The sequence below is a fragment of the Trichoplax adhaerens genome, genomic scaffold (assembly GCF_000150275.1).
Source record: "Trichoplax adhaerens TRIADscaffold_2 genomic scaffold, whole genome shotgun sequence".
NCBI lineage: Eukaryota > Metazoa > Placozoa > Uniplacotomia > Trichoplacea > Trichoplacidae > Trichoplax > Trichoplax adhaerens.
The window spans coordinates 1475644-1491218 of record NW_002060944.1 but is presented as its reverse complement, the minus strand read 5'-3'; the positions used below and the strand labels follow the sequence as shown (position 1 = coordinate 1491218).

The 15575-nt window shown below is 30.9% G+C and overlaps 1 protein-coding gene across 1 annotated transcript; it reads left to right on the top strand.

Moving 5' to 3' along the window:
* Nucleotides 1-10549: 10549 nt before the first annotated feature.
* TRIADDRAFT_53001 (uncharacterized protein) lies at nt 10550-12377 on the top strand (the record flags this gene model as incomplete). The annotated part of the gene is made up of 4 exons (XM_002109737.1): nt 10550-10702; nt 10846-11017; nt 11963-12138; nt 12261-12377. 4 exons carry the CDS (start codon nt 10550-10552, stop codon nt 12375-12377), a joined length of 618 nt encoding a protein of 205 aa, XP_002109773.1.
* Nucleotides 12378-15575: the final 3198 nt, after the last annotated feature.

Here is a 15575-nt window from a genome sequence, read left to right as displayed (position 1 = left end):
TTACACAGAATGAAGCAATCAATCTTTTAAATGAGATTGATTCAAGAGGAAGGACGGCCATGCATTGTGCTGCCGAAGCTGGAAATTATAATGTAAGTATTCTTGATAACTTATAGCATAATTTTTCCAATTTAGTGCGAATCAAAATTATACAACATTTTAGTTGACACTAATAGTGCAGCAGTAGCTATAAAATTACTTGGTAATATAATTGACGATACAATTGCCAGCAGTTTCCTAGAATTAGGAAAATGAATTACATTGCTTCGTTAAGCTACATATTTATTTGCAGTAATAGATCCCTTAAAGATTTTATTTAAAGCTATATTATTGTTCGCTCTGTGAAAAAGATTATCTCTTGGTAATATTATAGATCATAAGGCTATTAGCAAGTAAAGGTGCACTGATAGATGTCAGTGACGGCGACGATAACACACCCCTTCATCTTGCATGCTTGTAAGTCAATATATATTTTTTATGTATAAGTTTCATCATAAATATTAAATGCTAAGGAAACTGCAATGAAAATTTCATTCCTTTATGATATAAGTTATGTGTGAAGTTACTATTTAAATTCGAATTAGAAATACGAGTTTACACAAGCAATGTCAATCGTAACTCGTTTCATTTCAAGTGATAAATTGTCTACAGTTCTCAGGAATATACAGTACAGCACAATTTAAAATAAATTTAAGATTGTATTGCTCTTTATTTCTAGAAATGGTAACATACGAACTATTCAATATATAAGTCAGCAAGTACCGTCATTGATTAATAGCTTAGGTGAAAATTCTAGAACTCCATTACATATGGCAGTGCTATCTTGTAATCCAGAAGCAACTGAATTTTGCTTGAATTTCGGAGCTAATGCCGATAAAAGGCCAGTATATTTACTTTGCTGTATCTACAGTATAGAATAAACAGTGAGCTTCTTAGGTCTAGCTTTGCAAGCAAGATTTACAGTCGATATAAATGCAGAACGGAAGTATTAATTTGCAATAAGTAATGTTTTGTATCACCCAAAAATCATCACACATAATCCCCCACTGCTCGACGTGTACAAAGTCAAATTAACTGATTTTATTCCTTCAATTTCTAAATAGAGATGGCAGTTATACCACCCCCATCGAAATTGCCGTACGCTCTGGCTATGCTAATATTGTTAACATTCTATTACAATATGGAGTTTCAGCTAACGTTACTAATAGTTCTGAAGTAAGAAGTAACTGTAATTATCTTACACTTTAAATATTATTTTACTTTGCTTATTCGTTTACTAGCTATCGCTGGTGCAATGGTAAATATTAGTTATAGCATCCGCTAGGGAGATTTTTCTTGTCAAGAACGATTTTGGTTTACGTAATAGAGGGTAGAACTTGAGTTAGCTACCATTCGAAGCTAAAAACAAATATATTCAGTAAAAATTGGATACTTTATCATAGACTAGAAATCGTGCGATAATATTAATTGCTGTAGAGGGGCGCGTAAGCTCTTGTGAAGTAACGGGAGAAATTCGGTACTACACAGCAAATATTGCAGCCACTGAATTATAAACAGAGGTCGGCGGTATCTCTTCGTATAGCTTGAAGATAGAGCACATGCAGAGTAAGATTGTAAAATTAAATACAACAAATACCGTAATAATCCATCCGATAGGAAATAATTTCAAGAAAAATGAATACTATGAATGCTGTAAGAGTAAATAACTAAACAGTGCAATCTGTATCTGAATATGTAGTAATACGGAGGATGGTAAAAATCATATATAGTTAAGAACAATCTAAACTACTTATATTTTAGAAAGAGCTAGAATCATAGATTACATTACATTCTGTTAAATTATGATGCCAAATATACTGCGCTTTTCTAGTTCTCTTCGAATAGTTAGTACCATATTAATATTCTACTTCGACTGTTATAATTGTAAGAAAATTATTTGACTGCTTCAATTTTATCTTGTCGTTAAAACAGGAAACACTTTTACATATAGCGGCAGCTCAAGGATATGCCGAAATTGCGGTCCTTTTATTAAAGCACGGAGCTAATTTAATGACAACCGACGTTAATAACCTAACTAGTCTAGATTTTGCTATCCATTATAAGCAAGAAAGTGTCGCTAATATATTTATTAATCATGCAAAGTAAGTTATCGATCATACAAATAAAGATCTGTATATAAACATACACGTTGTGATAAAAATAAACAAATATATTAAGTTAAATCAAAGCAATAGAAATATTTTTAAGCTGTAACTGATTCAAGAATACAATTTTATTTGATTATTCTCGACTTCGCTTTTTATAGTGGTAAGCTGCTTTTGAAACGCATAAACAAAGATGGTCGAACGACGATGCAGCATATGATTCAAAATTTACCCAATGTCGCAAAAGTAAGTTTAAAGTCCAGTTAACACCACAGTAACTACGGGTAAATTTAATATTCCTTAGGCACTACAAATCCGCGAAAATTTTTGCTCGTGCCTCTATTTAAATTTGCTATTCAATTACTAGACAGTCATGGATTCCAGTATTTCACGACAAGAAACGAAACTTATCGATGAAAGTAAAAAATCTTACAGGGTAAATTATTACATTTTCAAAGACGTAAAGATTATAGTTTATGTAACTGCTAAACTATTGAGCTTATTAAGGCTTATGGAAAAAAGACAGAGGAAAATTTTTAACTTACTTCATACCACTCTTTTGATCCACGAACAGCGGGTTGAAACACTTTACGACTTTTCATTACTTGATCCTAATCCAGAAGTTAAAGTAACTGGTAAATATGCCAAAAGTCCACATAAAAGAAATGGCCTAATTGTAAGCAACCATACTTAAATAAACTAATATTTCTGACGACTACTATTTTTTGAATATGATAACCTCAAAAGATGAATCCTGAGGAGAAATAACGGCACCGTATAAAATTGGTTATAATTTTGCTAGTAAAATAAATAGGATTTTAAATACATTTTTCTCAACTAAAATACCATGAATCAGTTAAAAGTGTCAAGGAAGAAGAACTGATCTATTAAGCTTTTCAACTTATGCACCACACTTTTCGAGCACTTTGAATATCGAATTTTCTACAAATATTAGTGCAGCTGAAACAAAATCTAAATACTCTAAATTAAATGGACTAATAATCGACTGCAATTCTTTGATAAGAGTACACTCTTGTATTTCTATTTTTTACGATAAGTAATTTTAACATCAGCCATAACTAATCATGACCCAAAAATGTTAATAAGGGTAGACGTCTTCTAAATTTTAAGTATGCCTTTGAAAAATTAATATAAAATTCTTAATTTATCTGTGAAAGACAATGATGGAGTCGAGAAATATTGATTTATTAAATCATCCCTTAGCTGCTAAACTCCGAGATGCAAAATGGTCAGTATATTTTGTTGCTATAGCTAATTATCAAAATTTATCTTTCTATATTTCGATGAAAGCATCATTAAATCGATGCTTTCCTTAATGAATAATACTAGGATCTTGATATTTTGATAATATATTTCACTAAACGCGATCAAATGTAATTCATCTTCATATAGGAGAAAATATGGTCAATACTTTTATTATGTGAATTTATGTATCTATCTCGCCTTTGTGGTGGCATTAACAGTATATATTATCTATGCCGAAGATATTTATGTATTTTATACCTTTGAAAGAGAACCAATTAAGGGATTAGACTGGGCGTCCAGCGGAAGACTACCTACCACATCAGCAGCTACTCTGAAACCTACATTTGAACTTAATTCCAAGAGCGCGCCAGTTAATGCTACGCTTCCGCCGTATCGTGTTAGATAGAAAATAATATTTACTATTATTATAAAATTACAAATGCTCTCACACTAGTTGTAAAAGATATTAATTTTGAAATTATTTTCTGAATAACAGACTGATGCCAATTTAGCAGCTCTTGTAGAATTTTTGGGAGTTTTCGCATGGATAAATTTGACTAAAGAGATATTTCAACTATATAATCAAGTAAGCTTCGGTAGTGAAAAGAAACCTTCAAACTTGTTTACTGCATCCCTAACTAATAACACAGAAGATTTTGTACCCATTGCTATAAACAAATAAATAACGAATAATATTTGTGTCTGCAGAAGTGCTGATTCAAACTCGTCTAATGTCGATATTTTTGTACAGTAATTACACCTAATTAACTATAGTATTGATTAAATCAGTGATATTACAATGAATCTGAAGGCTTTAAAGTTATGACTATTTCATGTAGCAATGAAAAAATGATTTAATATTCTCAGAGATCATAAAAGCAGTCGAACAAAAGATCATTCTAGACTTGATTACTATCCTTTGCCAGTGTTTACGCGTATGTTGACTTAGAATGTCCTTATTTCCAGTGGCCACATGTACAACTGCAACGCGCTCAATATTCTGTTGTACAAATATAATAATGTATATTTATAACAAATAATGAATTTAAATCATTGTATTACTTTTAATGAACTTATTTCAACGTGCAGGGAATGCATTACTTCAAATCATTTTCTAACTATATCGATCTCGCAATATACCTGTCTCTCATGGCAACTGGATTTATAAGGGTTGCCGACATCACTTATACCCTCTACAGCGTTATAATTTTTCTTGCTTATGTCAATCTTCTATTAGCAATGGAAAGGTATAATTGAATTTTTATTTCTATAAGCCTATAGTGGACAGTAGGCCAAAGTCACTTATTTACTATAAATGTTTGTGACAAAACTTATAACTTTTTATTGATAACTATAATTTTCAATACTTTGATGGTTCACTAATAATTATTTTTAAATTCACAGGCTAGATTTTATTGGCGTTTACGTTCACATGCTTCAATCTGTCTTAGCGACGGTAGTCAATGTAAGATATACATTAAATGAATTTTTTTCACATTATTTAGAAAATACAAATGCATAATTTTATATTGATATTTTAATTAGCAGTGCTGATTTACCACTAAAAAATTCTATAGCTACAACAGTGCAGTAATTGGATAAATGAGTATTAAATTAAAATAATCGTAAAATTAACTAAATAATATTAGCGAACATGCAATAATCGTGAAGACGATTCACGATAGTTATACCGTACATATTAACTGGTAAAGCTAGCACTATGACAACTTCAGTGATTCTTAGTTCTTATAAGTAAGCTATTCCTGTCATATCCTTTATTAACCCTATAAATAGCACATGATTGAAGAGCTAGATTCTTATTACAATAATAATCGAGGAAACAGCCTAGTTTATACCTCAGCCTAGAATATCCATTTTCGTTACGTGTTCTATACATTTGACAGTTACTATTGTATTCTGCAGTTTATATTAATGGAACCATTTAAATCATATTCGTATTAATAAAGTATTGCTTCATCGATTGCAAATTATATTATTAATTATACTATCCCAGACTTTAGGTATTGTTGTGATCTTATCTATGGGCTTTGCACTCAGTTTTACCATATTAAACCCTAGACAAGTAAGGAAACCGTAAATATTTTGTCTTTCTTGTGGAATTCTTAACTTTTTAACGTGAAATTTCTCATGAAAGACAGATGGCAATAGACATCGTAATCTCTGCTAGGACATGTCAAAAGCTTACTCGAACCTTTAATTTAAAATACAATAGTACTAATAGCAGATTTTTCTCACTCCTTCTTATAGGCAACATTTTACAGCCTGCCACTCGCATTTATAAAAGTTTTGAATATGATGATTGGTGAAATGGATTACGATGGTACATGGTTTGATAATATTAAATCTGGAGAAATTGTGATGCCAGAAAGTGTGGTCTCATTGCTTATGATTGGAGTCTTCATTTTTATTATGCCAGTGATCGTTATGAATTTAATGGTACATAAGCTAACTTACGCGTGAAGAAAATCTCTATTATTTTTTTTCAAAACTGCCTACTATTTATTGCTATCGAAATAACACCATAATCTGATAGTTTCAATTTTTGGATTGTACGTTAATTAGGTTGGTCTAGCTGTCGGTGATATTGATAAAGTTAGGCGTGAAGCAGATTTGAGAATGTTATCATCACGCCTGGAATACTTAGATAATTTAGAAAGAACTTTTCCATTCAGGTTTAAACATTACTTCTATATCGGATTTCAAACTGAATATATCACCAAAGATTTGGAAAATGTAAGGCGAACTTAAAAAGAATTCTTTGTTAGCTTATGTCCGCCAAACTTTTTGGTATACCCATGCAATTTTAGAAGATATTTATAATTTCTTTAAATTTTATCATTAATTACTTACTCATTTGCTGAAATTTCAGATGAGTGATGAAGAATTCAACTCCAGTTGGAAAGATAGCGGAATTTTAGACACTACTAAGGATCATGAAGACCCTAAGAAAGAGAAAGACAAATTAACAGTAGTCTCTGATCAATTGAAAGATCAGGAACAAAGGTATCGTCAACTAGATAATTCCATTCAAGTACAATTTGTAAGATCTTAATTATGTTTTGAAATGTGCATATTCTGAAAAGTAAAATTTGCAAATGGGACTTTAATAGTACAAAATAATTTTTAATTTCTGGTTTTCTATCCAAAAATTATGCATGAACAAATTCGTTAAATATTCGTATGATCATATGTAGTGCCATCCATTCCATTTTATATTTGAAACTGCAAGTCTACCCACCATAATTACTATCATAAATACTACTGTAATATAATTATCATACTTAAACAAGTACAATTTCATAAACATTTTTAAGTATGACATTTAAAGTCTTTCATAAAGAATTCTATAATTTGTTCATCTAAAACTGCATATAGTACTACACCTAAAAGTTACTTCAGCTAACATCTATCACTTCTTTCAAGTAGTATACATTAGGTTTAAGTAAAACGGTATATTGCCCTAGAATTCGTTAGTATAGTTAGTTTTCAGGCTAAAATTAGCCAGTATATAATAAATTTTTTAGAATCTCGGATTACCAAGCTAGGGATACAAAATGTGATATATTCTTTTGCATAAGTTTACTTGAGGTTAATTCAAATAGTCATAATAATAGTGTTTTTGAGTTTAATTTGGTATAAAGATTGGTTGACATTGTAGATATAAGATTATTAAGAATATTGTTGTTAATTGAAAACCATGCGTTAATAACCATCTAAAAACTTTGATTTAAGAATTGATAGCCTTACTAAGAATATAAGCATTCTATCGGATCGTATGAATGCCCTCCATGAAACAGTAGGAAAGCAATTTGAAAGTTTGCAAGATGAAATTAAGAAAATGGTACAGTCAAATAGTCTGCATTCACTTCCGAGAGTTGAATGAAACTGATATTTTAGCCATAAATTTGGTGAATGAATCTAAAGTTGATTTAACTTTACATTCTCAGTAAGTTTCTGGAACTTTTCCTTATTTATTTCTATTATCATGAGATTGTGTTTTAACATCAAGTCTGCTATGTATTCTTACAGTTAGTAAATTTCCAAAGTTTTTCGATGCGCCAGTGCTTTTTCTATTTATTACAACTATCAATTGATATACCTAGGAACGGTCTATTGAAGAATAATAAACAAAAAATTTGCATTAGTAATTAAAGTCTAGCCATTTAAATCAGTCGGACCGTAATCTTATCTTTCTGAAATAATGTCATTAGGGTTACAGTTTTGATAAATATAAAATTTTAAACGTTTCGGTCTCACTGATTAGACTGATCATTATAAGTATTATTAAACCAAACTTTCGAAATGTCATCTTTACAATAAAACAGAGCTCTAGTTTATCCTGAAATAACTTTGATTAAATATTCTTCGTGTGTGATTTCAATTTCTAGCATTTTTTGTAATAAAAATTATACCACAACATACTGTTTTACTCTGCTCGACTAAAAGCAACTAAACAATTGCAGACTATGAATTGCACATACAATACATATTGATGGATAGGTTAATACGATATTTACAAGCATTTCGGTCATAAATCAAATCTAAATCAGATTAAAATCTACCTACAGTGCAACTCAAAATACTGACTATCTTCGTATTATCAGAAATTAATGAGATCGTAGCTGCTTATTTCTTCACAATTAAAGCCGTCGAACAGTAATCGTGCCCGTACTAACAGTAGTTAAACAGTATTGTATTGTAGAAATACATCATTATCTATTGAAAAATATGTAAGACGTCAAGTAAAGTTATTATCAGAACGTTACTACTTAAGCTATCTTATGAAAAGTATTTACGGTTATTATGCCCAAGTTATTCCGCATAATATACTACATACGTACATCACGTGTGTGTAATATGAGGTGGTAACATGATAACTAAATGGACGGATGATTACTAATATCCATACAGGTAAGGATAATTCATTAGTTCTTTCATGAGTTACTAGCTCGAAATAAATGCTTATTAGTAATGGCAAATAGTGTTGATAGATTTATGTTATACGAACTCTTTTGAATAGTGTATCAGCTGTGATCGATAGCAATCGATAAGCCTTTAGTAAATGATATCTAGGATGTGTACAACGTATCAAAGTCATGACCACAATCACATGTTCCTTTATTTTGTCTAATCAAATAATTACATGTAAATTATCATTATGAACAGTTGTTAGCAAAATAGATTATCCATTTTATGCTGCGATATCAAGACTATTTTTGTAAACCATTTTAACTCTATCACCAACATCACAACAAGATCTTGCGCTTTTATTCATTACCATTACTTTACATAATTGATAAGTTCTATTAATTAATCGTCAACTATGTCACTAGCTAGCCTACCGCCATGGAACAGAAGCAGAGTCCATACGATCAATGGTCGAGATTGTAAATTGATACAAATTTAAAATCCGCCGGAAATACACGAGCTATCTAGACGAAATGCAGATGAAGCAGTAATCGTGATCTTTTTTGAATAAATATTGACGTAAGTAATGTCCTGCATGAAGCGCTTCGAATAAGTCACAAAATGAATAAAACTTCTGAAACTTTTACAGTATTCTTAATGTTTCAATAATTAAACATATAGGCTACTAAATCAGGCGATGAAGATATCCTTGATCGATATTTTAATCATTATAAGAGCAGTAATGGTTTCAATCGCGATGTACTCGATCAATACGAAATATCCGCCCTTCATTACGTAGCTAAATATAATCGCGATAACACTGTTAAGAAAGTACTCAATTATGGAGCAGGTATGGAGTTTAATTTATGAATTACTTTGCTTTGTTGCTTTTTTTCAACTAATTTTTATGACTGATAAAACGATAAATTTAACTGATCGATTTTTTGGCCGAATTGGTTAACATTACAATATCTCTAAGTACTGTATTTCGACTAGAGACATAATAAAAAATGTGATATTTGTCCAACTTTATATATGTTTATGTCGTGTACCGTATGGACAATCGGCCATTTTGCAAAATGATCGATTATATATTATCTACACGGTAAACGACAAAGCCTGTCACTAGTGTGTATATCATGTTATGTACATGAAAACTCAGGCCGCCTTTTTGCATTTAGCGATTAATAATTTTTACTAATAATATTATGATCACAGGTGTAGTTGAAAGATTCTGCCTTACCATTGTAAAAATTTTAGAAAATAACATAAAACAACAAGAAATTATGGCAGTTGGCACAGGCATATTTGCATTAAATCACTAAGCATGAAAATTTAGGAATCGTCCAATATAATCTCATTCATTCTCATAGCTACATTAATGAATGTAGCAAGATAATCAGCCACTGAACCTATACTAGTGATTCCATCAAATGCAAAAACGGTGTCGATTTGACTAGGTAAACTTTAGTAACCATTATATATAATGACCTTTTTAGGAGAATTTATCGCTGTAATGTGCTATGTATGCAATTAAAATTATGATTGCAGTTCCATGTCTATGGCTAAAAATTGTTAATGTCGACTTTGTGATAGCGCATCGATACTATTGTTGGGAAATTAATATTTAGATTAATGGATAATATTTATGAATTTTACCGCTATCGGTAAAATAATAAGATATAAAAGTTGTTTTGTGATCTCATTCAGAAATGAAATCCAATGCTAGTAATAATGGCTTCGCCTTGTATTTAAAGAATATTTAAAGATTATTCTAAAATATGCGTACTCTAGCTGTGTTATAGATCATTTCTATTTTTGTAATATAAAGTTGTTATCAATTATAATATAATAGAGGTTGTAATCTATATCTATTTACACCCCTAATTTAACTTAAAGTGCATCAGTAGGTAATATGGTAACTGGCCGTTGTTTACGACAGTAATAATGAAATTAAGCAATAGACTGACAATTATCAAAATTACGACAACAATACTAAAGCAAATAAATCTTGATTACGTCAGAAGCCTAAACTGTTCTTCATATAGTTATTAGGAAGGTCTCCTTTTTACATAAGGTTAAATTAATTGGGTTACGTATTATTTTTAGAAACAAATGTTACATTATTAGGTTACATGAAATGTATAATTTATAAACCTATAGTATAATCTGAAAGTTACTTGTATGCTGCGATACAGGAAGGACCAACTATGTCTTTAGCAAATTTAAGGTTTTGGGGTAAAAATAAGGTGGCTTTCGCTAACTTGCCAAACAATAAGGAAATACCGTTAGAAATTCGTGGCTCTATTATTAGTGATGCTAAATTTAATCCAGATGAAAACAGCACCAGAGATCTTTTTTGGGTAAGGGCAATGAGTCTGATAGAAATACAGCATACTAAATTAATGTTTATCGCCATAACTAGAGCTTGTATCGCAATATATAAATCGATTCCCTGTTAAATTATTTATAAAAGCTCTGATTTAATAAGAATGCCTTCAATTAGGCTGCTAAATCTGGGGATATCGATATTCTTGAAGATTATTTGTCTGACAGTGATATAGTGCACGATAAATTCGAATGTAATCGCTTGGATCGCCATAAACTTTCGCCACTTCATTATGCTGCCAAGTATAATCGAATCGATGTCGTGAAGTATTTACTACGCTATGGAGCAGGTATATTTTGTTTTATTTCCGTTGTATACGAAATTTCATGAAAATAATAAATTATTAATTCGGTTACCATGAATAAAAATAAATAGTACAAGGTACGGTGGCGAAATAATCGAAAGACGTATTCTTAACATTTTCACTTAAGTTTGTCAACATTAGAGGTAGTTACCTCCTGCTTGATAATGTCACATAGAATCAAGAAGGAAACATGGCTAGAAGTTTAAAAACAATAAGTTTACCTTTAAATTAGCATTTTCTGTCGCTATATTCCTTGAACTATTTAAGAAACTGACAGAAATATTATCAAAGAATACAATTTAGTTATTAATAGCGAAGGAAAAATAACATTATATAACTATAAAAACTTGAGTTTCAAGCTTGCTAGATATCAAATCCTTGAATTCAGTCTAAAGATCAATTATATTATGATGTATAGACTATGGTAGAATGCTTAAATTATGAAGTTCAGATTAAAAAATAGCAGTAGAAATACTTATCTCACATAAATATTTATTGAGAAAATTTGAATGTATTGGTCTCGCTTTAAATCCATTAATTATAAAATTTCAAGAATTACTAATGTATTCACTAAGATTTTTTAAGATTTATTGATTTTTTGATAACGAAACAATTCGCTTTTAGCATAAAATTGTCATTTACTTTCAAAGCCGACGTATAATTTCTCACCAATCGTCTAAGATACGCGGTGATTAGAATTTTTTCTTAGTTCGAAGACGATCATTTTAGGAGAAAGTGCTCCCGTAATGTCCTTAAATACAGCCAAACAAATATTTTTCGATTTTCACTGATCAATTTCTCTTAAGTTTTATCAGGTTCAACAGTAATATTATTTCTCACTGTTCTTTCAAGTTCTACACTTGATAAGTCAGTTTCTTTCTGGTTCTACTACAATTATTACTTCATTATATATTTTTAATTTAATTGTAGATATTGATTGCATCGGTGGAGATGGAGTAACACCGTTGCTAATAGCTGCGAAGCATAACTCTGTAGATGCATTGAAGGTTTTAATTACTCTGAATGGATCGACAACATTATCTAATTGTAATGGCGAATCTCCACTTCATGTTGCAAGTCGATTGGGGCATATTGAAGCCTGCAAAGTAAGCATAGCGAACGGAGTAACGTAAAGCTAGGCCAGAAACATAATTGAAATTGTGACTTGTAAACAACAAAAATATTCCGGGGTTAAGCGTAATGTTTATTTGTCATTTAATTATTTTAGGCACTGCTTGAAGTAAGCCCAATACTTGTTAACCGTGTTGATCATGATAAAATGACTGCTTTGCACATAGCCTGCGTTAAAGCTAAGAAAGAAGTCTGCGCTTGTTTGGCAAGTTGATTTTAACTGTAAAATAAAATTTTATAAACGTAATTAATGTAATTTTAATTAAATCTACTACCGTACACAATTTCTAACAAGTAAATACTTGTAAGATAACGTATAAAGATATTTTAATGCAATGTAAGCCATTTTTCTGAATGGGTGCAAAACTTTCACTTAAAGTACAAAATATATATAGGAAGAATATAACAGGTCGTTTTTGATGTGTTGTATATTTGGTTATTTTGAAGTAGAACAAAATTAGTCATTTTAAAAAATCTGAATATAACAATATAGTGCGATTATAATGGATTCATTTTGATTTGCTCGATTTAGCTTGAACATGGTGCCGATATAAACCTAAAAGCAGTTGATGGTAGCCTACCAATACATTACGCTGCCGATAAAGGCTCGACTGAAATTATTTCTATGCTATTAGAGCATTCATCTTCGAGTTTTTCTACTTTTGATCAAATTGAGGCCCGCGATAACGAAAAGCAGACTCCATTACATCGTGCCGCTCAAAGAGGTTATAAAAGCGTAAGTGGTTGTAGTAAATACAGATTTAACCCGTTAAAAAATTAAGAATTACGTGTTTTACGCTAACTTTTGATTTTTTTTCTTTTACTATCCTCCAGGCCATCAAGTTATGCTTAGAATTCAATAGTGATATTAGCGCTGTTCAGGTAATTTTAATAAAAAAGATATTTTAACCGTACGCTTTAGTGCTAATTCTTTCAATAATTAATGTTTAAAGTAGAAATCGAAATAAGTAACAGAAAATAAAATCAGTAATTGAAACAATTTACCAAATTCTGGCACACTATATTATATTGAACAGAAACAAGGACAGACTCCACTCCACCTTGCTGTTATTTCTGGCCAACGCAGTGCTGTTGAGCTGTTAATTGCGAGTAATGTAGATATCGAATGTCGTGATTATCGCTATAAAACTCCACTCCATCTTGCTTCGTGTTATGGTCATAAAAAAATTATTCAATTATTACTGAAAAATGTAAGAACGCTTGCGTGACTTCTTTGACTATTTTGAGTGTATTGGATGAAATTATATTATCCATGCTGTTAATAGGGTGCAAACATTGATAGTGTCGATGGTAGACACAAAACTGCCTTGCTTCTTGCAATAGAAAATGGCAAATCAGAGATAGTAAAATTTCTGCTCGACCAGGGAGCCAGTTGTATGATCATGGACGATAAGAACCAGTCTTGCTTACATATCGCCGCGAATTTCGATCGTTTAGAAATTCTAAAAGATTTACTAAATGTAAGATAGATGGTCAGATATTTACTAAATTATTTAATAAAATGTTACACAATATATGAATATTGCATGATGACTGGATTACTTAGAGAGGAGCGCAAGCATTAATAAATGAACCAGATACTCATGGAAGAACTGCTTTTCATTATGCAGCTGAAAATGGCCATTATAATGTATAACTTATACTGTTTGTACATATGAGATTAATTCTTCTTCTTATTCGAATTAAGGTACAATATACTTAGTACAGTTTTATTTAATGTTAATTTCGAAAAGGTTGTTTCTTTGCTTGCTGAAAATGGCAGCAATATTGATAGCATCGATGAAGATGATAATACTTCTCTCCATCTCGCGTGCAAGTAAGTGAGTTTTTGCTACAATTTAAAGTTGTATGGATATAAATTTCCCTGAAATATTACGGAAACTAATTGCATTCTGATGTGAAAGCATAATAGGCTTTAAATTTCTTAGCCATAGAATTAGATAATTCGTTAATTAAAGTAATCAATAATTATCGGTGTTGTTTAATAGTATAATCATGTTCAATTCACATCTCACTCTAAATACCTACTGGATTTTTGTTAAACATAATTTACCTTTCGTATACACTTTTACTTAAACGAATTTTACCCTTATGTTATTGTCAGTTAAGATGTAATAGATATAACTAACTGTTTTTATCTTCACATACAATCTTTTAATTGAAATATTTCAGTCCTAAAATAGAAAGAGTGCTAAGTGAGAAATTCATTGGTCTTGCAGCTTCGATATTAAAATTATCTATCTGCTCTAACCCCGTATATTTTTTGATTCAGAACTGAAAATCAACCAATCATACAATTTATTTGTCGACGGGCGCCGCCACTAATAAATCATTTGGGAGATAAATCTCGTACACCTTTACATGTTGCTGTAGTCGGCGGCCATAAACAAACTGTACAATTTTGCTTGAAAAATGGAGCCGATGCCGAAAGACGGTAAAGTTATACTGAAATCTATTATTGCTATAATCTACATTATTTTCTTATAATAAGTTAGAGCCATGGAATGTTATCATAAAGTTGGAAATATAACCTAAATTAAAGTTTACAGTTCAGTTTTTGCGTTAATTTCGTAAATTACCCGTTCAAATGAACGAGTATAAAACCCGGATTGAGCCATTAGTGCAATATAATTTGGAGTACACCGGAGAGGCAGATTAATTTAATAGCAATACGTTAAAGCCAAAATACCGTACTTGACAGCAAATATACACATACAGTGTTAAATTAAAGTACGGTACGCGTGCATATAATCTAACGTAGTATTCAAGCTGCGGTTTATTGATTTTTGTACTATTTAGAGATTGCAGTTACATGACGCCTCTAGAAATTGCAGTTAACGCTGGCTATATTAAAATTGTACAGGTATTATTAAAACATGGTGTTTCCATCAACACTCCAAATGCCAATGCTGTAAGTATTACACTCTATATAGTGCATATGTGTATAAACTTGAACTATCCGAATTATATATCAGAGAACAATTTAATATGTAAATTTGAGATTACTATGTGTTCTAGGTGTTTCATAAACTTATATTTTTTTCACGTCTATTCCAATAAACCAAGCAATCGCTATTGCACGTAGCTGCAGCCAAAGGATATAATGGTATTGTTATCGAGCTGCTAAGACATGGTGCCAAAATAGATAGTCTTGACGAAGAAAATTACAGTTGTTTAGATGTTGCTGTAATAAACTGCCAGGAGAGTGTGGCAATTACGCTAATTAACCATAATCAGTAGGTTAAAATACAAAGTATTGATCTATAAAGAAGTTTTTGAAAGATGATTATGTGCTACAGACATATTTTACTATGAATCTGTAGAAATAGAATTATCAATAGACTACGTCACTAGTTTCAATTATTTAGAACTATCCTTTTTCGATTCTAAT